Source organism: Cebidichthys violaceus, unplaced genomic scaffold, assembly GCF_023349555.1.
Source record: "Cebidichthys violaceus isolate CVI_PGR_0920_01 unplaced genomic scaffold, fCebVio1.0.p SCAF_8, whole genome shotgun sequence".
Classification (NCBI taxonomy): Eukaryota; Metazoa; Chordata; class Actinopteri; order Perciformes; family Stichaeidae; genus Cebidichthys; species Cebidichthys violaceus.
This window is the reverse complement of record NW_027176964.1, coordinates 1,913,183-1,940,879: the sequence shown is the minus strand read 5'-3', so window position 1 is coordinate 1,940,879 and position 27,697 is coordinate 1,913,183. Positions and strand designations below refer to the sequence as shown.

At 41.7% G+C, this 27,697-nt stretch overlaps 1 protein-coding gene across 1 annotated transcript in view; it reads left to right on the top strand.

Moving 5' to 3' along the window:
* LOC137892637 (xenotropic and polytropic retrovirus receptor 1 homolog) overlaps positions 1–27,094 on the top strand; it is a 47,475-nt gene extending 20,381 nt beyond the window's left edge. The window contains exons 2-16 of the mRNA XM_068737923.1: positions 5,651–5,702; positions 12,646–12,747; positions 12,882–13,105; positions 14,546–14,695; positions 14,882–14,965; positions 15,442–15,523; positions 17,253–17,342; positions 17,535–17,632; positions 18,094–18,273; positions 20,236–20,401; positions 20,488–20,682; positions 21,826–21,992; positions 22,094–22,233; positions 22,833–23,054; positions 23,920–27,094. Coding sequence (XP_068594024.1) covers positions 5,651–5,702; positions 12,646–12,747; positions 12,882–13,105; positions 14,546–14,695; positions 14,882–14,965; positions 15,442–15,523; positions 17,253–17,342; positions 17,535–17,632; positions 18,094–18,273; positions 20,236–20,401; positions 20,488–20,682; positions 21,826–21,992; positions 22,094–22,233; positions 22,833–23,054; positions 23,920–23,974 — 2,007 coding nt within the window. The 3' untranslated portion in view covers positions 23,975–27,094. The remainder of the gene's footprint in view (positions 1–5,650; positions 5,703–12,645; positions 12,748–12,881; positions 13,106–14,545; positions 14,696–14,881; positions 14,966–15,441; positions 15,524–17,252; positions 17,343–17,534; positions 17,633–18,093; positions 18,274–20,235; positions 20,402–20,487; positions 20,683–21,825; positions 21,993–22,093; positions 22,234–22,832; positions 23,055–23,919) is intronic.
* Positions 27,095–27,697: the final 603 nt, after the last annotated feature.

Below are 27,697 nucleotides of genomic sequence, written 5' to 3'. Positions count from 1 at the left end.
CGTGTGTTTCGTTTTGGAAACTTGCGCCTTAGCACATGCTGAGCCTACTGACCACACACACGGACACACAAACACGCCTCAGGAGAAGTCTGGGAAAGCATGAAGTTCTGCAGTTATCACCCGTGTGTGTGTGTGTGTGTGTGTGTGTGTGTGTGTGTGTGTGTGTGTGTGTGTGTGTGTTTGCTGATGATAGCATGGCATCTGATTGGAGAACAAAGCACTCTGTCACCATGAATTATTGTCAACTTTAAAGAGACCATGTTCTGTATGGCTGTGTTTAGACATGAGGAGCAACATAAGTTGTTTTCATTATTCTCAGATCAACAGAACAAGTTTTAAGGCTTGAATAGGGTTGAGTAGTCGAGTAGCGTTCACATTTGAACCGGTACTGGTTCTGGAATTCTGGAGCTCATCAACAAAGCCCGGGACCCCCACTGACTCTGTCATCCCCAGGACAATTGCCTACCGGTCACTCCCCTGCTCATCCCCTCTGTTTCTTATTTAAATACACTCAACACTTTACATTACACTTAATGTACATCTCACTTGTTTATAGTCTTGTTATCTGTTCGTCTGTGCACTTCATTTTATATTTTACTTTATTTTATATTTTACTGTAAATTTTAATATGTTTCGACTTTTTGCAGTGTTGATTGTTGTTGATTGTTTGATGTTATGCACCACCTGTCATGTCAAATTCCTTGTATGTGCAACATATCGTGGCAACAAATGGTTCTGTTTCTGATTCTGAAAGGTACCTTTTTTCGGTACTTTACTCGCTCTGATATAACAACAATGTAGTTCACTTTTCACTAAAAGTCCAAATTTGTCAATTCCAACAGTGATTTTCATTAAAACATTTTGTTATTCATCTAAAACATTTTGCACACCACTCAATATACAACCCCACCCATCCCTATAACCCTCCAGCCTGTCATAGTCTGTCTAGTCTGACTCCAGATGTAGACTGAGAATGTAAGCCTGCCATTAGCCGTGAACCTCACTAGCCGGTTAGCTCCCCTTCTGCTATTTCTGAGCTATCTATTTTGCAAAAACCCTGTTGCTGCATTTTTTTTAGCTCCGCCCAATACAATTGTGATTGGTTAAAAAGAAAAAGAAACGGTGTTTTTGTCCCTATAGTAGAATAACTGGTGGAGACGTTTCTTTAGCGCTGACACAGAGCTGTGGAGATGTGAGACTACAGTCTATCACCAAGGCATAGCGGGAAAACGCTGTCCTGTGTGTCTTACAACGTGTTGCCCTGGCCTGCTCTGCATTTCACTTACAAATATTGCAGCGAGCTCTGTCTGTGTTGAGTTTTGAAAAGTTTAACCACTGTTGGCTCTGGCCGTTCAGTACGAGGCTTATGAACCGAACAATACGCTTGATTAATACTAGTGCTAAACTAGCTTAGCAGGGAAACCAACACGCTACAAACTCTCCTCGCAGTGTTTAGCTGTTCCCTACTGATTCAAACAGGGCTAAAGCAATCGCCACACAATCCCCATTTCTCCAGACCATAATTCCTGCTTTGTAAAAGAAAAAGAGAATCAAATGTCCGACCCTAACCCTGCACATGAGGGGATGCTGCGTCATTAACGAACAATGCATATAGTCAAAATCAACATAATTAACACAATGACAAGAACAAATTCACAAGAACCAGTCACATATATTTATATGACAACAAATCAATCCAGTAACTCTGCAGCGCTAAAACACATATTCATCCGCACACTGAAGAGCACGAGCCATTCAAATATTATTCACATCAGAGGGAACAATATTAACCATATCATAAAAAACGACACCATAGACACATGAACACAGTATCAACGCTACTGCAGATGTAAAAACACGAAAGCAGTTCACTTACCAAAGCTGCTGTTCACTTAAAGACAAAGTCCATCCTCCTTTCTTTGATTACAAAGAGTTCAATTTCACGGCTGTACAGAACATCGGTGCGGTTCAGTTCCAGCCAGAGGTCCTCCTGCCAACGTGTTTGTTGAGTTGTAGATCCACTCGGGTCTCAGCAAAAGTTTTCAAAAGCACCGTAACTCGTATTGGATAAAAGCTCTACTTAAAACAAGCTGCACTGGAAGCAGAGCAACTGAGGAAGACAGTAGATGTGCAATGAGAAAATAATGATAATACATGTAGTGTATTTATGAAAAATTATTAAATTAAAGAATAGCTATAACTTTGTGATTCTGTTTATGCCAGCAGAGAAGGCTATGCTGGCCCTGACGACCCACCACTGGTCTATAGACATGCATGATTGCCACAAATACTGATGAAAGCTAATAACTTAGTAAAATTATAATTTTATTTTTTAGATTTTAGAAAGATGGCCAATTATTTTTTTAAATACTTTAAAAGCACGAGATCTTCCAAATCAACATTTGACTAAATAAAAAAAGTCTGCGGGCCAAGTTTCAGCCGTGCACGATCAAACGCTGCAAAACGAGCACGAACCTGTCTTCAGTCAACATTACACTACTTCCTCGCCCCACTCCAGTTGAAGAAGTTGTGAATGGACTTTCATTTACAGTATACAGAGCCTTTTTAGTCTTCCGACCCTTCATTGCGCTTTAACCTTCACTCACACTCACTCCACAGCCGGCTCCTTGTGACTTAGGACAGTAATGATTTGCAGGGGAACCAGACAAATGTGCCAGCTCATGTTTTCACTTCCTCGGCTGTGGTCAGATTTCCAGCTACTTGAGATCTGACGTCCCATCACAAACGTTTATCTAATATGGGGCGTGTTTGATACAAAGACTGTACAGAGGAGCACCATTGAGGCACATTAGAAAAAACAAAAAGATGGTTGTAGCTTATGTGGAGCTCTCTGCTGTAGCTGCTAAAGCAAAGCCTGATTCGTCTGGTTCCCATTGAGAGTAAAACATTTTTATCTTCAAATTCTGATAGCAAAATCAGCTCATCCTGCTTGCTGTGGTCTTGTAGGTCTGTCCAATTGCGTCCAAAGGTATTTTTGTCTACAATCATCTTGGCTCAGCAATGATGTTTTTCAGAGAGAAACTAAATAAATACATGTATTAGGGCAGAACTATGAATTAGTAGAAGATAAAGAATCAGACCATTTCAGTAATGCATACCTATTAAGCTTGTTCAGAAAGATATTATAGTAGTCGTATATTTGACTCTTACATTTTCCAAATTATGTTGACATTCATAAGTGGTGTTGATAACTGCATAGCCATGGCAACAGCGGCGTGTGCAGATGCAGCAGCTGGTAGCTCCCATAGAACTACATTTAGAATAAAAAAAGAGCTTCTACACATTGGAAAAGAAAGTACGAGGATTGGATTAGGTGCCGCGGATCTCGAGACAATCGATGACCACAAAATCTTCCGACCACTCAGCTTAGATAAGAGCAGCCAGAACACGAGGTCATTCCACTACCCAGCCTGCTCCGAGATAATGTCGCTGGAACATATGATGGATGAAGTTAGACTCTAAACCAGCGACAGGATTTCAGAGAACAACATCCCACCCAGCAGGTCTCCGCTGACTCCGCTCACAGCACTCACTCATCTGGAAAGTAACAACTCCTACATCAGAAGGTTGTTAGTTGCTTGCAGCTCAGCCTTCAACAAGATCTCCTCCATGACACTGAACATTTAGCACTGTGGACTTGAGTCCAGCACACTGACCCCAGCTCCTCCTCCACTCTAGTGTTGAACAGTGGAGCCCCCCAGGGCTGTGTGCTCAGCCCCCTCCTGTTCACGACTGCTACCCCAAACACGAAGACGACAACAATGAGACTTCATATAGAGAGGATCTCAACACTCTTCAGAGCGATGCTCAGAGAACAACCTGCTGCTCAACGTCAGTACAACCAAGGAGCTGACTGTTGACTTAAGAAAAAAGGAGGTGATATTGATATTGGTGAGAAGAGGAGCCCACGAAGAGCCACATGGACATACTTTATTCCTCTCAGTATTTAATACTCTATCTCCTCTGCTGAGGGCTTGATCTCTCAGGTTACAGTAGTAAACCGTTTTGTATTGATTCTGAATTTGGTTCTAAAATTTGAGCTCTCCTATGTATAGGCAGTCAATAAAACCACACCCGTCTGTTGCAACCACACAAACATGCATCACGTGATGTATCTGCAGGCTTCTCTCTGTGTTTGGGTAAACTTAGTTTCTGAACTTTGTCACAGGAATAACACTTAATACGGCCCTTTGCTCTTCTGTTTATAGCTGATTGTAGTTTCAGGTGATCTAGGAAATGATACAAAGTCAACTAATGGGCTCTAAATGCTGGCTATTGGCAGGCTCACTATAGAATGGGAGTCATCTTACTGCATTATTGCCTTTGCTGTACATCTCTCCTGTGTTTTGCTGCTGGTTGTCAGTGGTGGTGTTTACACTGTTGTAGTGGCTGCACTGCTGAAGCAGTGAGTATAGGCTGGCTGTGTGGGCTATAGCATGACCTTGACTTGCTGTGCTGTTTGCTGCAGAAGCCAGCTCTGCCGCCCTTTGATTGGGGGGGGGGGGGGGTCTGGCACACAGTGAGGCCATTGTGGTCTTGTGCTCTTTTGGCATTCTGAAATACGGACTGACTTGACTTCTACTATCTAACCCTTGAGCGAGTGAGTATGAAAGAGGAGGACTGTCCTGCTCTCCTTCTAGTACTCACTGAGGCTGAATGACTGTTGTCTACAGCAGAGACAAGCTGCACCACACACTGCACATTCACTAAGAGCGAGCATGAGGGAGACTCACTGGCTGCACCATGAGCACTGCATTATTACAGGATGGAGGGAGAGCAACAAAGGCAACATTATGCGAATGCATCCGTGCAAGGTCAACATATGTCGACAACATCATTGTCAAAAAATGGCAACAGCTATTGATTTTGCAGTGTTTGTCCTGACGGTGTGGGTCTCTAAAGATCACCAGCTTATGAAGTATGCGATGAGAATAAACTACAATGAAAATAGCTGGTCCACCTTAAAGGTCAGTCCACCTTAAAGGTCAGTCCATCGTAAGTTAGCCTGGGCCAACCTTGTCGTTGACGTTAACCAGGGTTGGCAACTTAGCGAATTTCTCTTTAGATTTAATAATTCTTCAGACCCTCTTAGGGACTTTATTTCTTTGGAATATCTTAAAAGATGTTAAAAGCGACTAGCAACAAATTTAGCGGCTTATTCAGACCATCAGGGGAATAGCAAGAAATATAATTAAAGAACAGTATATCTTGATGAATGCCCATGTGTTCTGCTCAGAGCAATCGCAGTGACCTCGGTTCAAATGTCCCTGAGACATGTCGCCGGAACTTAATTTCCTCCCGGCTCCCTGCAGATCAAAGGCCATACGTTCCTCAAAAGGGTTCTAGTTTGTGGGGAAGGTTCCTGCTGTGGAAAAGGGGCAACAATGTGAAACGGTCCCAGACTACAACACCACTGACAACCAAAGCAAGAAGAGCTCGTTAAGCTACAAAAAGTCTGCCCCATTACAGGCATGTTTGGAGTGCAGGCTGTCCAAAGTCAACCAGCACTAACAGGTGGTGCACAGAATAGTACTCGTCTTTTTCAACCACGTTTCACAAGATGAATATTTCATCTAATTTCATGTAAATGTTTCATTATTTGATAATTTCTCTCCTGTTATGTCTGCAGGCTTTCAAAGAGATGCTGTATGCTGCTCAGGACCAGGCCCCATCTATTGAAGGTATTATTCACACACACACACACACACACACACACACACACACACACACACACACACACACACACACACACACACACACACACACCAGTAAGTAAGGTCTGCTCTATCATTAGGTGGCTGACAACCTCTTAAAAAATGAAGTTGCAAATTAGCAGGAGCCCCATGAATGTGTTCTTTTAATGACTTCAAGGTGTTTTTGCAGCCCAGTAAATCCTGTGAGCTTACAATTGAGTGAAAACCATTCCTCAGCTCATGTGGCGCTGTCATTCTTCCGTTAAATGTGGAACGCTCCGTGACTCCTTCCTGGTGGTGCAGTCGTGTACTTTTTTTCTTAAAATATATTCCCTTACATTGCCAATAGAGTGAACATTGGTTGAATCATGTTTTGAGTGGAGTATCCCATTAAAATGTGTAATACCACGTTATAATACTGTTGCCGAAAAAAAACAACAACATATAATATTGAGCCCATCGTTATTTAATATGTGAAGTCACCAAACAGTTTCCACAATAGGTTTGCTGAGAAGCGCAATGAATTTCTGCTGGAGATGTCCCGACTGTCACAGTCAGTAGTTTGGCTGTACATGGGACAGCTCTGATGATACTGTAACACACTGAAAATATCATCATTTTTAAACTGGAATGAATTCAGAGGTTTGCTGATATTTTCAATGTAATCCTGTTCAGTGTCACCTCGACTGTGACTATGTAAAAGCTTTTTGACTGTACAGTTTTGTAGAAAACTTTCTAAAATTCCATATTTATTATTTTCCCATATTTGAAGTGTAATAATAAATTTGTTTGCTGATATTTTCAATGGAGTCCCAGAATGTGACCATGTCGAATTTGAAGTCATTTTACTGTCACACGTCAAACTAAATTGAAACGTTGGCAACCCAGCAGAAAAAAAGGACAAAAGCAAAAAGAAAACATTTTTTCGAGCAGGTAAAAAGTTGCTTGTACACAGAGGAAATCATTTTGAGCCCTGCTGCAAGTAAACAAAATCCAACCATCATGTTAATTGTGTTACGTTAACTGGGAACAAACTGAACGTAAACAGGCATGTAAAGGTAATGCGTATATTATATTATACTTTGCTATCAAGTTTGGCATGTGCACTTCTTTACCTCCAGCTCCTCAGCTGCTTTTTATGTGAGGCTACCTCATCCTGCATTATTGCTTAATTATGTCTTTGTATAAATACACTAACAACAGCCACAGTATGACCAAAATTTAAGGCCTCAAAAAGTCTAAAGAAGTCATAAAAGCAGCATTTTGTCATCATGTAATGACAGACCTCTGTGTGACCAGCACAATGAGTCCTTTCCTGGTATCTCTCCTTTCATCTTATTTTGGCAAAAGTTGGCAAAAGAGTTTCACCACTAAAGGGTCCTATTTTCAGTTCAGACATGACGTAACGGAAGTTAAGCTGAGAAAATCATGATCAGCCGCAAAGCAATATAACTTAAAGTAAACCCAAACCCATGCATATAACTTGTATAACTGCTTGCACTGCAATTGTAGCTCTGCCAGCTGCTTATCGATCTGGTAGCGTGTGTGTGTGTGTGTGTGTGTGTGTGTGTGTGTGTGTGTGTGTGTGTGTGTGTGTGTGTGTGTGTGTGTGTGTGTGTGTGTGTGTGTGTGTGTGTGTGTGTGTGTGTGTGTGTGTGTGTGTGTGTGTGTGTTTATGAAAGGCTCATCACCCTTTTAACCACTTTACACACAAAAGGAGAGAGAGAGAGCTGAGAGAGTTGTACTGGTCAGCAGCTATTCAAATCTGAAAACCACTCGAGACAGAATCAGACTGTAGAACACGAGTGAACCGTCAGGTTCTTTGTTTAAAGTAGTGGGGCAGTACTAGGACACACTCTGCAGCATTCCACATGTTCTGCTGCTCTGTGTGGGACACTATTGATGATCTGTAATACACTAAGAAGTATCTGTGCATCAGTTTGATCTGTTTCATGGTTGTTGTCAGTGTCTGGGTCTACTCACAGTGTCCATGCAGGAGGACAGCGTAACATCACACTGATAGTGATCAGAGCCAGTAATGCAGCACAGTGCTGGTGTTGGTTACCTTGACATGACTTGTTGAGTTCACCCAAACTCAGTGCAGCTCACATCCCATCTTCATCTCACCCGTCTTGTGAAACTCATCCCCACTTTTCTCAACACGGATTTTTAGTAAAGCTTTTCATCCACAATGAAGCCTTCTTTTTTCTGTTGTTGGGCCCCTGTGCTGCTATCAACAGACACTAGCAGTTTTAATGGCACCTTAAACCATTAATCAAGTCTGAATAGTATTACAAGCCCCAGTTAAAACCTGTAATTTTCCCAATAGTTTGAATCTATGTTACGTTCAATTGTGTCTTGGATTAAAGCTTCATTATAAAAAATGAAAGGGACTCTTAGATGTCATGATCTGACGGCATCGTGTACGTAGGAACCGTCTCTACTCAGTGATTATCATCCTATTAGTGCTTGCAGACACAGTGTTGACTGTCTTACAGGATAGCCACTGTGATTAGGTAGCAGTTTAGTTGCTGGCCATTTTGTACACCTTACTGTTCGTAGAAACAACATTGTAGTTTTCTATCAATCTGCACACGCATCAGTGTTTCCCACTGAATGACATTCTCCTTGTAGCTGACCAGAAGCTGTGTGCTGCTGAACAAGAGGACAGTACCCAGCCCCGCCCACTCCCTCAGTCTCTGTACACACGCACACGCACACGCACACACACACACACACACACACACACACACACACACACACACGTCTAGCGATGCAGAGAAAAGGCTTCAGATAGACACGTGATGGGATTGTGCTTCAGTGATTGTCTCTTACTGTAAACATTTCAATTTGAGGTTACTTTAGAGAACATTTGAAGGTGGAAGTAAAGTCCAAGAAATGTTGGTCAGGAAGCTTGGAAGTACTGAGACACAGAGATAGACAATCTGATCATTTGTGCATACAGGAAGTGTGGAGTTCAAAGACTCCCAGTATCATTCCATTTCCATGGTTTAGCCGTGCCGTCTGCTCTGACCTCAGGAGTTTGATGTTCGGGGTTCTGAGTGAAATTGAATTGATTAAATATGGTACAGGCATTTATGTTCCCTTCATGATGAATTTAAATAACTGTGCTGACTAATTTGCAGCATGTTCCAATGAGTCCAACAGAATCCCTAGACATGTCTCTATGTTCTATACAGAAGTCTACAGTCACATGTTGCTATTTCTTGTTCCAGTCACATCTTCTGGCTAATGACTAAATCCACCCGACTGCGTTCTTTTCCCCCTTCAGTTTATTTTAGGAATTGTTCTGTGACTTTTCTTACAGCTGAAATGCGTGGGGAACAGACGTAGGCGGGCGCAGTTTTGTTCCTGATGCATGGACTTTGTAGCGTTTGGTTGCGACCAGCTTCAGTGTGAGCGTGTTGAGTTAGGCCAAACGATAATGCAGTTGGTGACGCATGGTTTAGAGGCGTAGGCTATATTAACTGTACTGAACCAGCTGACGTGATTGTTTTAACTACAGGATCATAGATGCACATTAAGTTGATTAATTAAATGTAAAGTTTCTCTTTTATTTGCGTGCGTGGAAGGACGCATGTATGTGGCTGCAGCATACAGATTTGCACTTGTTGATTTGTCGTTTGTTAGTAGCGGCTCAGTAATAGTATAGAATGGCTCAGAATGTCATATTTAAAGGTCTGGTTCCATATACCTCTGATTGTATCTATGCAGATGTTTGGGGTTTTTTTGTGGCCAAGTTGTGAAATGTGTAGGACTAGGAATCTGAATGTTTTGATCAGCATCACATTTCGCTGTTTAATATGAAGATTGGACTATTTTTTTTGTTTTTTCATACAGACCATCTGGCAATCCAAAAAATCCATTGGCATGACTTACAGTGAAAACTTCAACTACACTAACATAGTTAAGTGCACCCTGGCTGCCACGGTTTCATAATGAACCGAAAATATGTTTACTCTTCTTAACGGGTGGGGTCCGTGCAGTCTGCCCGGGGATTAAACTCGGCGGGTTAGGGACGGCCACTCCGTGTGGGAGGATCTCCTTGTGGGACCTCTCCTTGTGGGACCTCTCTTTGTGGGACCTCTCTTTGTGGGACCTCTCCTTGTGGGACCTCTCCTTGTGGGACCTCTCTTTGTGGGACCTCTCCTTGTGGGACCTCTCCTTGTGGGACCTCTCCTTGTGGGACCTCTCCTTGGTGCTGACTGGCCCTCACCGAGCACATTTCCTCCATGGCCGTGCACCACGTCTCCGTTGGCTTGGTAGGGCCCTGGTGAAGGGGGCCTCGCGGCTCTAGGCATGAGCCTTACAGCACCCCTCGTGGTCGTGGTGCTCAGTGCGCCCTCTATCCCTGCAGGGAGGAACACGGCCTCCTGCTCCAGGCACCAGTCTGACCGGGGCCAACGGTCCTCAGTGTGCTTCTGTGTCGATTTGTAGAATAGGAAGTCGACTGAGGGGGTTGCCAAAGGATGATTCGACTCACGGATTTTCAGGGGCAAGACCTCGAAATTTCCATCTCTGAAATTTTTACTGTGAACAATATTATCTGGAACTACTTTCCACAGAAGCAATAGGTCCTAATAACATCGACTGCATCCAAGGTCACTTTTTAGCGCTTTGAATACCACACATGAGATTCCATGTATGTCTATTCTATTGGAGTGGATGCAGAAATCTCAGAGAAAGAGATCTCAAAACCTGGAGAAATGAACAAATCTATCTGCACTAATTACCTCTAGAGGTAAGAGAGGGGTTATGGTTATTTGTAACACGGGTGAACCAACGTTGAAACGGCATGTAGTGCTATTCTCTCCCTCAAAATAGTGAACGGTTGAAGTGAGCCCTGATGGCTGTTTACCGGCTGGCTGTGTGAATATGTGTAACTGTTTGAGAGTAAAGCAAGGTGTTGCTAAAAAATACAGCTAAAAAACATCAATTGTCAAATTGAAAGTATAGCCTATTACCGAGAGACAGACATGTCATAATGATAATAATGATAATCATGATGACATGAGCCGAGACACGGAGAGAAAAGAGCAGAATAAGGCCAAAAAAGGATAAGGAGATTACCGTAGTCTGACCGTGGTGGCTGTTTGTGTGCTGGAGGGAGAAAAGGGGGGGGGGGGGGGGGGGGGGGTGGAGTGGAGTGGTTGGGACACTCCAATTTCGTTAATTTGGTGTCTTGTCTAAAAGCAGCCAGTCTGAAACTCAGTGAATCACTGAGTCGGCAGAGTCTGACTCAAAGCCACCTGCCTGGTCTGCTGTTTGCTTGTTGTTGACGTGACAGTAGGTACAAGTTAGTGGTTGGACATGCAGCTTCTCTGCGTCCTTTTCAAAGGAAATTACAGGACTCTGGTCTGGTAAAACTGTATAAACAACATTTGACTTAATGGGAGGAACAGGACTTCAACTTTTTCACATGGTATAAATATAACATTGATATCATCATAATTCTCCAAAACAAAGTAAGCAAATAAAAGGCTGTCACGGTACTTGCTGTGACAGTTTTGGAAAACAATCTTAAAACACGGAGAACTTGACCCTGTGCAGTTTTTAAAAGATTAGTATTTTATTTGTCCTCTCTGTCTTCTGTTCTCATGAACTTGTGTTGCAGATTTCAGATGTTTGTGTCTGTACGTGAAGACAGAGCAGGACCATTGTGCAGTAGTGAACCACTTATTGCTTTGATACCGATCACAGAGAGAGAGAGAGCACTATTGTCAGCTCTTTTGTCTGGATCTGACTGCATGATAATAATGACAACAATAATAATAATATATTTCACAGAAAACCTTTTTTACTGGTTATAGTAGGATTGATAGAGGCTTCCTTATTTTCAAGTGTCCCACTAAAGGCCCCTTTACACTGTGCAATTACGTTCTGTCTGAGAGAAACATAGTCCGGGATGCAGTGGGACACATCCACCAAAAGCCCATTTGGAACTGTGGTGACCAAAGACAGCCTGTTGCAATATTTCTGACAAATGTGAAGGCTGCTCCGACCCGCATCTACAAACACTAACCAATCAGAACACGATACTGGCGGGTGTGAACAACACACTAACCAAAATGATGGAGGTGAAACAAAAAAGCAGCGCTATGGCCAAGGCTTGTTTTTATGTTTTGCTGTATTTCAAAGCAAGAGAGTAAATTAGTGAAGCTGATGTAGCAACATTGGCACAACACAATTTACTGTCTGAAAACCTAAAACTGCCATACAGTCTGATATAGACTGCAACCACGTGTGACGTGCAGGAAACATACATACTTGTTGTTGTAACACAGTGTAAAGCCATCTTTTTTGGGTTAAACTTTGCACAAGTCAGAAATAGCCATTACAGTTCAACTTTATTTGAATCATCACTTCCATGTATGAAGCGTGACCCATCCTAACAGTGGGCTGCTGTACAGCACCCGGGTTCAGGGTAACGCTCAAGGACACGATCGAACCGCCGCTCCTATGTCAGGATGACAAATCAATGTGCAAAGAGTGTGTCTATATTATGTGGCTGTGGTCGATGAAAAACACACATTGTAGTATTTAAAGTTCTTTATTAAAAGGTTGTATGTTGCCTTTGACCTGTATACATTAGAAGAATGAACATGCCAGTCCTGAGATGAGGGTTCAAATTCAATTGTTCATAGAAACAACAGAACCGAGCTTTTGAAGACCGTTGTCTCACTGCTCCACCTGCTGGTCAGAGCAGGACATTACGGGGCTCTGATGCACAAAACATGGAATTGTACGTTCACACACTCCTCCATCCCCATTTGTCTTTTGTTCTGCCTTTCCTGTCCTTTCTTCCCCTTCCCTTTCTTCCATCCTCTTCTTGGTTTAATCAATGCTGTGAGACAAAGCGTCTTCACTCTGTTCATGAAGGGTCACTAATCTAACTCCTATCTTCTTGCAGTCACAGACGAGGATACAGTTAAGAGGTACTATGCCAAGTTTGAGGAGAAGTTCTTCCAGGCATGTGAGAAGGAGCTGGCCAAGATCAACACCTTCTACTCTGGTAACTACCACCGCTGCGTCATCGACGCTGGAGCACAGTTATCACTCATTTACATGTACCTCGTACAGTTCGTTGTGCTCATTATCCTCAGAGGCTTTCTTTCTTTAACCTCGCCTTTGTCTCTTTTCCTCCAGAAAAGCTGGCTGAGGCTCAGCGGCGATTCGCCACGCTGCAGAACGAGCTGCAGTCGTCGTTGGACGCCCAGAGAGAGAGCTGGGCTAACGGGCGGAGCCTGAGGAAGAGGAAGACGGTGTTCGCCCTGTCGCAGCAGGAGCGATGCAAACACAGAAACATAAAGGACCTGCAGCTGGCCTTCTCCGAGTTCTACCTCAGCCTCATACTGCTGCAGAACTACCAGGTGCATATTATTCACACACTCAAACTTCATCAGACAGTAGATGTGCACACAAAGAAAACAAAGGTCTGAAATTCTAAATCTAAAATCCATCTAAAAGAGCTTTTGACTTCAACGTCTGAAGTCAAAAGCAGAATCAGCGATCAGCTCCCGGTGTTATTTTTTTGTAAACATCAAACGCATGGTTGACAGAAAAACTACAGTTTGTAGGCTGCATAAGATTTAGATACTGTAGCAACCAATGGAGCCCCCACCCCAAGCAGAGAAAACAGGGCTCAGCCAACTGTTTGGCGATTTCATCCACTTTGAAGGTCAAGCATGTGGGCGTCGACAGACACTTCATGGTGCATTCAGGTGAACTCTGAGAAACTCACGCTGTTGTTGTAAAGTGACCTCTTGCCTTCTGGTGCTTCTTCTTGTTAAATTTAACGAAATTGAAAGAAAATAAATTTAGAAAATGTAAATTGTCGGGGCATGAAACCAATGATCTGTTGATCCAAATGAACAAGACTCCATCATCTGACTGGAAGAGCCGTCAGTGCTGAAAAAACATGTTTGAGTCAAAAATCGAATCGATTCATGAACTTAAAATCGGAAGTCAAATAAAATCTTGGATTTGGAAAATTGTGACACCCCAAATGAAGACCATTTATTTAGTTTTATTGGTTTATTTGACTGGGGCGATACTCATTGATAAAAGGAAAAAAACAACATCTGGAAGTAAGCCAGAGTTGGACTAAAAGGCACATTTTCATTTAGTAGCTCTGGACCTGTAACATTAAGTAAAATGTCTTATAGAATTCATACAATACAAACAACACAATAACCATGAACCGTAAGGTTATTTTTCTCAAAGGTTGACTCATAAGCCTGCAGCTGTTATAATAATTAGAGAGATCATTTTAGGGCATTTGTTGTAGCTGTTGTATATGTGATACTAATAATAAAACTCATTCAACTCATTTCAAATGTGAAATGACAATAAATAACTATTCTTCAGCAGTCCACTTTAGATGATGTGGAACATTGTGACTGGGTTAAAGAATTCCAATCAAAGAAGTTTGTGCATTTGAGTGGAGTCAGAAATAGTAACACAGTAATCATAGATCTAGACATCCTAGAACAGTAATGTCCATTGGAAGGGTCGGGGTATCTGTTGAAATGTAATCAAATATTTTCATACAACCTAATTAATTCTTGGGCACAATACATTCAAACAGTAAGAATAGAAAAGCTGTAGGTTAAATACATATCTAATGCAACGATACATAAATATATATATATATATATATATATATAGCACTTGAAGTCTATGAGAAAATGATTACTTCTCACTTGAGTTATTACCTCAGTAAACATTGTCACTGTTTGGAGTCAAATATGTGCTTTTGATTCTTTCAAACTCTTTAAACATCTCATCTGTCTGTCTCTGTGTCTCTGTAGAACCTGAACTTCACAGGTTTCAGGAAGATCCTGAAGAAGCATGATAAGATTCTGGAGACGTCGAGGGGGGCCGACTGGAGGGTGGCCCATGTTGAAGTGGCTCCATTTTACACATGCAAGAAAATCACTCAGCTCATCTCTGAGACCGAGGTGCTCACACATATGTGTAGATATTCATTTAAACATGCTCAAATTCACAGCATTGCCGTAGTTAAGTACAGTATTGCTTAATTAAGCAGGTTGGTGAGAAACACTTCCAAGAAACACAACCATCACTATTATCAGTTGTTATCAATTAGGAAGAGATCAATATTCAAAGTTCTCTGTGTGTTTCAGGCGTTGGTCACTACAGAGTTGGAAGGTGGTGACAGGCAGAGGGCCATGAAGAGGCTGAGGGTTCCTCCTCTGGGAGCTGCACAGGTCACTCTCGCACACACACACACACACACACACACACACACACACACACACACACACACACACTCAATGATATCAATATAAAAAACACAATCTCTGAATGTTCTAGCCCTCAAATAAGACATTATTAAGTTATGATAAAATGTTATGGTCTGTATGACGATACAATGATAACTTTAGCCACACAAATAGACAATGTTACATCTCTATGATTTTACTTTACTGATGATAATGTTTTTTCATCACTTGTATAACATCTACATTAAGAATAAGTTAAGATAAGTTTCATTATAAGTTTGATTGTTTAATTATTTGTTTGTGTACTGAACAACAAGCTCAAAGAACCAGATTAATATTGAAGGACGGCCCAGTTATTTGACATTATTTTGAATAATCTGTGGTATATTATATATAAGTATACAGTAGTATTGTTGTCATTATTATAGAGTAACAGGGTTTGTGTCTCTGTCTGCCTGCAGCCTGCTCCTGCGTGGACTACCTTTAGAGTCGGGCTATACTGCGGAGTATTCCTTGTCTTACTAGTCACTGTGGTCATTACAGGTAACGCATACATACACATCCAAATCTCAAACAATTATTAAATAAGTTAACATGAAACCTTCAATCATCTAGTGACTCAGTTTCTACTTCCTGGAAAATAACAGTCAGTATGGTGAATGCATGACCCGCCCTGCTCTGCCTCTAATTGGCTTACCCCGATAATCTTTCCCTAACCAATCTCACTCCTCATGCCTAAACCAGTCCAACCAGCGAGTACTAGCCAATCAGAGGCCGTCCCTACAGTCCCTGTCCGGAGTGTCTGGACCAGAGATATACAGTACACAGCAAAAAAATATGTCAATACGAGCTGGCTGTGATTGCATTATTTAAAAAAGAAATTGCGTTCCACACAGGACAAATAACCGTCTCAGCACCAACAAGTTGTGAGCCGTGTCAGAGCAGCCTTTCAGAACGAGAGAAACAGGATATTGCTTTTGGTGATGAGCTTACTCCACTTTGTCCAAAATATGCTTTTAGGAAACAACAGTGAAAATGGTCGTTTTAGTTTCTACAGTGTACTTAGCAGTGAACACACTGTAGGGTCAAAATGAGGTGTATTTTGTATTACTTTTCAAAAGTTCCATAACCTATTTATGTCTTTTGCATTGACGATATTGTTTCATATTACTAAGTTAGAGTGAACAAATAGGCTTTTTTCCATCTTTTAACTATAATAATAATAACTATAATTATATAGCACCTTTTAAAAACAGACTTGACAAAGAGCTTTGACTGACAAAGAAACAGTAAAGCAATGTAACTACAGTGAGGCTCAACAAAAGCAAGACAAACTGATGTCAAATGGAAACACTGATAAAACAGTACAATATGAACAAATTAAAGAAATAAATACAATAAAATAAAAATAATAACAATAAAACAATAAAAGCGTCAAAAAGACTTTCCATTTGTTTGATTTGTGCAAATAAAAGTCAACCTGTCCCATACAGTTTGCAACAGCAGCATGTGATGTGGAAACAACATGGCTTGGTATAAAATTGGCTCATAATTTAATGGTAATAAGGACAAAAAAGAATAGTAATAAAAGACTTGTTTTATTGTTTTATCATGTGACTGTGTTTAACAACGTTACAATATACTATACCACCAAATAGAGACAGAGATAAGTGTGTACTCGTAAATTTAGAAATGTGTCGGGTCTCTTGGAAAACGGGGATAAGAAACGAGATAAACAGAAAGGTCATTCAGGCCCTCCAAAATGTTTAAAAAAAAGCCTTCTACACATAAAGGTGGTATATAACTACAGTAGTCTGTATCTGTTACTATTAACAACAATTCTTCTTGAAATCTGTAACTGATCTAAATAAAAACATCTTAAATCTTTAGTCTGCACAACATTATCACAGTGAGGGCGGTTTGGTGAACCATCTTCTTTTTTTTGATAGATATGAATGCATGAAGCTGTCCTTAAGCACGGCGGCACATCTGAAAGGAACAACAGGGGGTGTCACTCTAATGATGGCACAGTTGCTTTAAACTATGTGACTAGGTTTTTTTTACCACGTGCTTTATATATGGTGACTTAAACAATCTGCTCCACATGTTCTGATTTTGATTCAACATGGAGCCGTGGTCTGTTTACCATGGGGCATCTGCCTTCTAAAGACGTTTATAAGCTGGTCCCTGAATGATCTGATGTACGTGTTCCTCGTCTCTTTCTGTTCATACATCACACACTCTTTTTCCTCGTCTCTCTACCTGTCACCAGGGGCTGTGGTGATCCGTAGTACTGATGTTTGGCCTATGGTCAGGATCTACAGAGGAGGCTTCCTGTTAATAGAATTCCTCTTCTTGTTAGGTATGCGCACACACACACACACCCAAACGTGATACGATGCTAAGTTGGGAGTCAAGTTTCCGTTCATTCATTTCAGGACAAGGAAGGAAAGCAAGTCTATTTGTACCCCAATAATATATAAGTTTACCTTCCATCTAAGTTCCACAAATGTGAAGTCAGTCCCTTATCAGTCCCACTGTTTTTATCTTCCAGGCATCAACACCTACGGCTGGAGGCAGGCGGGAGTGAACCATGTGCTCATTTTTGAACTCAACCCCAGAAACAACCTGTCACATCAACATCTGTTTGAGGTCCATGCACACACATGCACACACATGTAAACAAATGCACACACATGTAAACAAATGCACACACATGTAAACAAATGCACACACATGCACACACATGTAAACAAATGCACACACATGCACACACATGTAAACAAATGCACACACATGCACACACATGTAAACAAATGCACACACATGTAAACAAATACACAAATGTACATACATCTACACACATGCACACAAATACAAGAAATGGCTTAAGGTCCCTCAAAATAGTAACCATGTGCATTTGTACCAGTTGTTGAGTGTATTTTCATGCTGATGAATATTGTGGCTGAATTTGTGTGTGTGTGTGTGTGTGTGTGTGTGTGTGTGTGTGTGTGTGTGTGTGTGTGTGTGTGTGTGTGTGTGTGTGTGTGTGTGTGTGTGTGTGTGTGTGTGTGTGTGTGTGTGTGTGTGTGTGTGTGTGTGTGTGTGTGCAGATTGCAGGTCTGTTGGGGGTGCTGTGGTGTGTCAGCCTGCTGTCCTGTCTCTTCAGTGATAGCATCCTGGTACCAATGCAGGCAAACCCTCTTGCCCTCTACGGCCTCTTCTTCCTCTTCCTCATCAACCCCTTCAAGACCTGCTACTACAAGTCACGCTTCTGGCTGCTCAAACTCTTGGTATCATCACTCAATTACAAATCTTTCTATTTGCTTCTCTGTAGAATATTTCATGTCCACTGTTGCATCTTGAATGTCGTTCTCGGAAAAAGTGGCTCTATCTTGCAATTAAGTTGAGGGTTTTGGCTGAGCAGCAGGCAGTACAACTGTAAGACATAATACATATTCATTTTTTTGTCCATAATGAAATTTTAATTAAAATGTCCAAATAATTGATGAATTGTTTCAGCACTACATACAAAAGTATGCAACCCCCTTAAAAGTTATCAGGTTTGTTTGAATTACAAATGATACCTAGACATATGTTCTCCATGCAGTGTTTTTATTGCACTCTCATATTCTCGAACAGTAAGAAACTAAGAAATTCAATATTTTTCAGCAGACCTTTTTTAAAGTTAAAAACTGAAAAGTGCTGCGTGCATAAGTATTCAACTCAAGTGTTTCCCATTAATTACCTAGACTATGGCGGCCCGCCAAAGTCAACTTTGCCCCGTCACAGTTTCATAATGAACAGAAAGCGTTTCCTGTGTAGCGGTGCGACTCTAGTTCGGCTCGGAGAGTGAAATTGTCTCGCGGCTCCGGCCGTGTCAGACTTTCAGCAGCGCTCGTCCGGACGAGCTGCTTCCTGGGGGCCGTTAAGTTAGTGCAGCTGGGCCCCGTCTCCCAGCGGGGAGCGACGTTGTCTGTACGTGGTCTGCAGGGATGTCGGCGACGCACCGGACCCGTCCGGTTTTGTCGTGCTTTGTGGCTTTTTTGCCGCGTCATCACCATTCACATCCATACAACCAATGTGTTTAAGATTGTATTATTTACAAGAGCACAGTTTAGAAATACTCTGTTACAAATAATAGTCCTGCATTCAAAATGTAAAAGTGCATAAAAATATACTTACAGTAACAAAAGTAACGTTATACTTAATATGCAGAATGTCACATTTAAAATAACATGTTGGGGGTAGGACTTTTATCGCTGGATTATAATAATTGATGCATTAATGTGTTCATTACCAATGTTACAGCGGGTAAAAGTGGAGCTCATTTGAACTACTTTATATGTTTAATAATTAGGTTATATACTATGAAGTAATACATCATGGTTTATTAGTTAATTTATATTTTGTATCAAGAAGCCTAACTAGTAACTAATAATGTCAAATATATATATGCTAAAGGTGAATGGACAATATTTCCCTCTGAAATGTAGTAAAAGTATAAAATTAACTAAATTGGAAATATTCACGTAAAGTACAAGTACCTCAACATTGTACTTAAGTAGTCTACATGTATTTAGTTACTTTCTCACACTATTGGAGTGAGAGCACAAAGTTGTTGTTGGATCTAGCCTCCTAAAGAAAATCTACTTTAGATATTGAAAAGATAAAGTCTTTGTGGTTTGTTAGCTTAGTTGTAAAGGGATGTTATTGGTTCAATGCGCTGTATTAAATGGTAAGCCATGTCTGATTTGCCTAATGGTTTGGCTGTAACTGTTCAAACCTTAGCTGAGATTCCAAAACAATTCCAAGATCGTTAAAATCCTCTACAGTCGCTTTGTGATTAAGAAAAACACTTCTGTAACCAGTGTGCCACCTTGCCCAAGCAGTCTGTTAGTTTGGCTGCAGCAATAGTAGCCACAAATAAAACTGTATCGTCAGCATATGTTTGTAGCCCAACTCCTGTGCAACTTGGAAGGTGTATTTTTCATTTCACTGGGTCTTTAAGGTCTTCAGGCACCATCAATGCGCTGAACTACAAAGTGTGATTTAATATCTGCTTTAGTCATCATTGAGAAAGGGTTAAATACCTGTCAAGTCCATCACAACACCTAAAATACAGAGCAAATACAAATGGACTGAATGTAAAATCAATGAGTGAATGGAGAGCAGTGATGTAATGCACCTTGACAGAGCTTACCAGTGAATGCTTCAGGCTCTGACACCGTCCTCTCTGTCCCTTTCTTTCACAGTTTCGGGTGGTGACGGCTCCGTTTCATCACGTTGGCTTTGCAGACTTCTGGCTGGCTGACCAGTTGAACTCTCTTGGTGTGGTTCTGATGGATCTGGAGTATATGATCTGTTTCTACAGTTTTGAACTGGACTGGAAAAAACACGATGGACTCATTAGCAGTCAAGGTGAGACTGAACAATTAAAGGCTGTAAAGAACTGATCCAATGACGACCGTGTCATAACCACACCGTTTGTCTGCCATTCTCTGCAGTTACAGATGTGTGCAATTCCTACTCTTACGGCGTCCGTGCGGTGATCCAGTGTCTTCCTGCTTGGTTCCGATTTGTCCAGTGTCTTCGACGTTACCGCGACACCAAACGGGCATTCCCTCACCTGGTGAACGCGGGGAAATACTCCACTTCCTTCTTTGTTGTCACCTTTGCTGCCCTCTACAGCACACATAAAGGTAGAACGGACACTACACTTCTTCGGTGTATTCAATGCGCAGAGGGAAAAGCTTACACATACACCTTTATTGGAATATCTATTACAGATGGCACCAGGCCTTTATATCAAACAGACTTTTATTACTAATCCTCCCTGTCCTTTTATATTTTTCCATAATTTAGTAAGCTGTCTCTCTGTGTTTTGAACTTCACTATTTTCACCTCCTCCCTGTTTCTTGATAAACTCTGCTTATTGTACAACAAGAGTCCTCTCCTGCTCCCCACCCTGAAAAACAAGATTCACAGTTTTTTTCAGGATATTCATTCCAGTTAGCTAATAGAAATGATCCCAAAGACCATGAGAAAACAATACTAAACAGTCAGACAGCAACGTGTTATTTCTGTAAAGAAAAAGGATCTTATCCAGTTCCTCTTTATTTCGTCTGTGGGGCGTCAGTGCTTCTGTTTGGTCACTGTATATTTAGTTTAAAGCAGCTTCTCCTGTTATGTACAAGCTACTCTGAGGAACTTTCATTTTTGTGTTGATTTTGGCGGTCCCTGTGGACAGAAGCGGTAATGTTTCTGAGCACCACAGTCCCTTCAGAGCACCTCTAACTTTCCTGCTGCAGGGTCTGACAGTTTGCCCCGTTCAGTCCCGGTTCTGGTTCTCCTGTGCGTCCCTTTCCTCCAGTGGGGCCTGAAATACGGCCTGGTGTTGGTATCTTGCAGCTCCCAGCAGGGACCTGCGGAGCTGCAAGGTGATGCTATGCTCCTGGCCAGAGGAGGAGCTGCTGCTGCTGCCGGTGGCAGAGCTCTCCTCCTCCCGTTGGAGCTTTGACTGCAAGTTGAAGGCAGCAGCAAAACGGATTGGTTGGTCTCTGCCTGAGGTCCAGCTGGAGTCTGAGCTGAAGGAACTGAAGGCGTCAGATTTTGTGCAGAATCACACCGATGACGAGCATTAAGAATAACAATATAGAAATAGCCAATCTTCTCCCTGATGGTCTCCTTTAATTTTGTCAGTCATATAGAGGCTTTAGTATTAAATTCAGATTTCTGAGTTATTAGAAAACAAACATCTTTGATTGACATATACATTTTTAAACTTATAAATGGAATGCTATACCAGCTGTCGAGCCTCACACCTGTCTCTCTCTCCTCCTTAGTTGAAGCCCCCGCTGACGCCAAGATCTTCCTCTACTTGTATATCGGCTGTTTGGTGGTCAGCTCATGTTACACTCTCGTCTGGGACCTGAAGATGGACTGGGGCCTGTTCGACCGCAACGCGGGAGAGAACACCTTTCTGAGAGAGGAGATAGTCTACCCACATAAGGTATTCCTCCACACAGGGAGGAGCAGTAGTCTGATCCGTTCAGTACCGAATATTAACTGCAGTGTGACGCTGTGTTCTCCCTGTTGTCTGTCTCTCCCCAGGCCTATTACTACAGTGCTATAGTGGAGGACGTCCTGTTGCGTTTTTCATGGACTTTAACTGTCTCCCTCAGCACAGTCTCTGGGTTACATGGCATCTCTGACATACTGGCGACTATACTTGCCCCCATGGAGGTCTTTAGGTATCATCGTTCTATTTTCTGACTTTTCTATTTTTTTGTGTTTCCACTTTTTACTGTCCTCCCCTTAGTCCCTCAGGGTTAATGAGTCAATTATTCTTTCCCCATCAGTCCATGAAATGTCAGAAATAGTTTTGTCTGATCAACCATCGAAAACCCAAATATGTTTCAGTTGTCAGTTACAAAGATAGAAAACATTGTCCGTATTAAAAGCTGTAAAAAGCAAATGTTTGACATGTTTAACACTTTAGATAAATAGCTAATTTAGCTAATTGTTTCAGCACTACTGGGAATCAAATGACTAGACATTTCACAGTGCTCCTATTATAATGTGCTGTACTGCTGCGCTGCTTCAGCAGCTATTGCTTGAATTATTTAAAATAGAATGAAAAGATTTGTCATTCAAATCTACTATCTAATGATCTTTTATTTTCTATTAAATGTATCAACTAATCTGTCATCCATTCAAGTCATCACCCATGTCCCCCCTAACCATGTGAATACTGATACAGCTTGTGTTGACATGAGGACCATTGTTATTCACTGTTAGAATATTTAATATGTGATGTACAGTATGTAAGTCAAATTGCTTCTCCTTCCAGACGTTTCGTATGGAACTTCTTCCGATTGGAGAACGAACACCTGAATAACTGTGGTGAGTTCAGGGCCGTCAGAGACATCAGCGTGGCTCCGCTCAATGCCGACGACCAGACGCTGCTGGAGCAGATGATGGACCAGGAGGACGGAGTCCGGAACCGGCAGGGCAAGAAGAGCTGGAAGAGGAGCTACAGCATGAGTCTACGCAGACCACGACTGGCCTCACAGTGAGTCTCAACAGTAACAGACGTGAAGGAGATATGGGGACCGAGTTGATAACCAGCGCTTTAGGACCGCTTTACAGAATAGTGGCTGTAGATAACCTAAAGATTCTCTGGGTATCTTGAACTGAAGCTTTGAGGAGAAGAGCTGTAAACATGCCAAAAGAGTGCCACAGTGTAACCATCACAGAGTGAAAACAAGTTTTAAAGCTGGTCATTATCGGCCTGTATTCAGAACAAAATATTATTGCATTAATGCTTTCTGGTTGTGCAGCATTTCCTTGAGCCCCTGCAACTAGCCTACATACACGCTCACACACAAGTACACACACAGAGTGAAGCCAGCAAACAGCAGAGCAGAGAGGCCGCGGCGCGCTAGCTTGGCTAATAGTGAATTGCTACAAACGAGCTAAAACAAAAGCTGTTTGATGTAGTCTAACTGTTTAGCTATTTTTGCTACGTATCTTAGAATTCTTGTGAAGTTCTCCTGCCTTTACCAGCAGTACCGGCACGGAGGACTGATACTGACTGTGTTCTGCATTCTTTCTGAACTTCACTCAGGACTATTATTTATTTCATTGGTATTTTAGATGTGTTTCTAGTGAGAGATTGTTGGGTTTATATAGTGGCGTTGCTGTTATAAACATTAAATCAATATAAATTCTAATACTGTTCTGAATTCATTCTTTTACAAAAAGATATGTGAAAAGGCGATAAGAACCTAACCGATGAGGAGTATCTAGAAGAGTAGTAGTCTGGATAACATCGTAACCACTCCCACCCCATCTGGTAGCAACATGCTAACCTGTGCTGTGAGCCCACATACTGAGCATCAACACTGTCAACAATTTGTTTCATTTCCCCACTTCAGGTCCAAGACCCGAGACACCAAGGTTTTGATTGAGGACACCGATGATGACTCCTGACATCAGGCCACGCCCCTCGCCTGGGTTCAGAATTTATTCAAAGGAGGAAACTCCACCTCCTAACTGAGGAATTACCCAGCGAGTTGGGCATTGAACTCTCAACCAAGGACAGGTTTTAAACTCTCATGCCTACGTAACCCTTTCTCCAATGCATGAGCCTCTACATGAGCTCACAACTGTTTGAAGTGTTTCAAGGGAGGAACTTTCACCTCTTGAACAAACTACCCAGCAACATGGCCATGAAACTCTTCCCCCTACCTTCAATAATAATCAAGGGTGGGCTTACCACTTAAACTCTACCTTACCGAAGCAGTGGGTCACCCACAGCCACCCAGAGGTGAACTCTTTAACTCCAGTCATTGCTTGAGCTCTCCTACAAGCCTCCGTCTAGCATGAACATCGCAGCTAAATGGAATGCAAGCCGATCACCCTGACAGGAAGCGTCCCTGTTCCCTCTCGGTGCCACTCAGCGACTTCAAACCTGCTGCTGTTGAGGACCAAAAGGTTTTCCCCCTGCCTTCAGCTATTAGAATCCACCTCCACTACACCTCGAGAGATATGAGTCAACTTTTAATTTGGACCTCAGAGTGGATCTAAAGCCAACTCTTTCCAATAAGAGACTAAAAAGGGATGAAAAGTGTCCTCCTCCTTTGGGCGACTTTTTAGGCCTTGTGACTCTCTCCCTGACCTTTGGCCAACAGACTATGCTGACGCCATTCAGTCACTGGCTTGACTCCCTCACTCTTCAGTTTGCCCCTTCAAATCATCACAGAGCTGCCTACCTGCACCGTACACGCTTTAGACACACACACACACACACACACACACACACACACACAAACACGCACTTTTTAGGAGGGAATTGGAGTGGAATGCCTCTTGTGTGTTCACACACACAAACAGTGATTTTAAATGTTTTATTGTTCATGGATGAGCGTCTCTCACACAAACACACACACACACACACACACACACAAACTATTAGTTATTTATAACAGTGGTTGTAAATATGAGACGGACCAAAGTAGGAGGTGGTGTGAAAATATTCATGAAACATTAATACTCACATTTTTTTTTGTGCTGAGTTCAGACTGCATGGAACAGCAGCTGGAATGACTGTTCAGCCATGGAGATTTTGATTCTGGAAAAAGAAGATCACCTTTAACACCCCAAGTGGAAAAAATATCCTCTATGTAGAAATGGTTTTACTGAATGTATGCCAACTTATTTATGTATGTATGAGTGGGAGGGATACCTAAATACCACCTGTCAACTTATTTAGGGCCATACGTGTTTGTAAAGTTGAAACAAGAGTTAAGATGAGGTCCAAGGAATTAGTACTTTTTATGCCCTGAAATATCTTGATTGAAGAGTTTACTGGTTCATGAAAGAGTAATCAGCGTCTGTTAAAGTGGATGAGAAGGAGGGAGGTCACCTGTCTGTCACATGTTGGTTCTGACTTTCACAATCAAAAGGGTGGTGTAGTTCAACGTGAACTCCTCCAGCTGGTTTCCCCGTTGGGGAGTGAATCTGATTGGGTGGGTTTACACTCATGAGATGCATGCTCAGGTTCCATAAACACTCTGGTTTGGATTTAACACTTTAACAGACTGGGGGTTGGTTAAAATAACTAACTTGTCTTAGGACAAAGTCATTTTAATGTGTTTGTATGTTCACATGTTGTGAGTCTCTTTATTAGCTCAATGGCAGAGAGATCCAGAGCTTTATTTGGAACCGGCAAATACTAGAAAGTCTTTTATTCCTAAATGCTCCTGCTTCCTAATTAATGCAAACTCTAAACTTTCTCCATGTTTACCTGTCGTCTTGCTGAATCAACTATAATGTCCATTTCCACAGCGCTAATTCCATCAGTGCAACAAGTCACACTCAGCCCTCTGCTGCTCTGGTTCCTTTATCACAAGTACTCTTGTCATTCACTCATTATTTCCATTTGTCCTGCTCTTACTCTACCTTCCTGCACTATTACGCATCACATTGATATTATTCCAGTCGTACTGGTATTAATGGTTCTTTAATGTGGAGAGATCTAAAGGAAGTGTTGCAGCGTTACATCAGTCAGAGCAGCAGAACGGAGTTAGTTCTGTGGAAATGTAAATGAAGCTTAATTTACCATGTGAGCCATTGTTGTTGGCTCCCTATTAATGTATTTTTTTACCAGCCGTTATGTGTTCATGCTGGCTTGCCTTAGCCATTACTTGATTTTGTATGAGAACTTAAGGTAACATTCTTAAACAGCTGGTAGTTTAGGTACTTGGTGTGGTTTTGTATCCATAGTTTCAGTCAGTAACCGTTAATGCACAATCACCATTACATTGTCTGCATATTGGAACTCATTTCAAAGGCACTCTGTCACCCTGTGCTACCAAGTCATTGGAGCTACTAAATGGACCCATCTTCTGTTAGATGAAGACAGGTAGTTGTGTTTGCACTGGAGAAAATGTTTTTCTAAATGTTTTAATAGAACCAAGATATTCATTTTGTTGCTTTTTCACATTTCCAAAGTGGTCGAGCCACTTCTGCAGTGAACTGCTGGTTATGGTCTTAAGTTAACTGTTACGATGTGGTTTAGTTCAGGTTGTACTTTCTACGACTCATTGCTTTTATTACTCAGCCATTTAATAAAAAAACATTCTGCTTTATTGTTTTCATCAAGCTTGTTAATAGCTTGTGCTATTGTGAGCAGATGAGTGACTGACTTCACTTACCAATGAGCAATAAGTCCTTCCATGATTCTGCACTTTAATGCCAAACGTTTTCTATGTTCTTTGTCTTTGTGAGAGCAGTCTCCGCTGCTCAGCATTTTAGTTCTAGTAGAGTGTTACTTTTCTTCATCTTATTTTAGTGGTATGAACGATGTGAGGACGGAGCTGTAACGAGTCAGTATTTTTAAACCTGGAGCGGATTGGAAACGGATTTTCTTCACTTCTGTTAACGTTACGAGCGTTAGGCCTTGAAGGATGTCTGCTCTCTGAGTGCCCCTCTAGTTGTTACAGCTATTGGATTTTTGCTGATTAGTAACAGCAGAAACGGACAAATATGTGATTGTCAATATGATATAAAACATTGTAGGCCATTAGTAATAAATATATAAAGTCTCAATATTTGACAGGTTCCTACTTCTTCTGTAGCTACAGCAGCTCACAACTAGCCCTGCAGGCAGACGGTCTGTCATCAAAGGGCTCACGGAGACCTTCAGCTTCATTCCGCTGTTCCACTTTTGGGTGTAAGCAGGGATTTAAGGTGCAGCAATGGAACTGGAGTCTGACAACCAATCATTTGGCTCAGCAGGAAGTAGTTTAAGGTTCATAACTTGTCTCCATTCAGGATGAAGTTATAAATTGATCTTAAAAACTGCTCTGCTATCTTAGATCTTGTAAAAGTCCTCCGTGGGTTGGCCGACCAGGTGCAGCTTTGCTTCTCCTGGATCCTGTGATCTTGGTTCGTACAAACACTGGTTTCTGGAAAGCTGCTATTAAAAATGAAATGCGTGACGATGTCTAGAAGTTTAAATTGGGTTCATTAAGAATAACATTTAAGCACTTGGCTGGACAGTAGTGAAGCAGCTGAGTCTTCTACTCTGCTTTGGTTGCACTCTCGGGGCTCGTCTCTCTGTCACACTCCACATGAAGAGAAACACGACTGCCCTCTTCTTTATGTATTCATATTTTAATCAGAGAACTTTTCTACACAAGCTTTGAAATA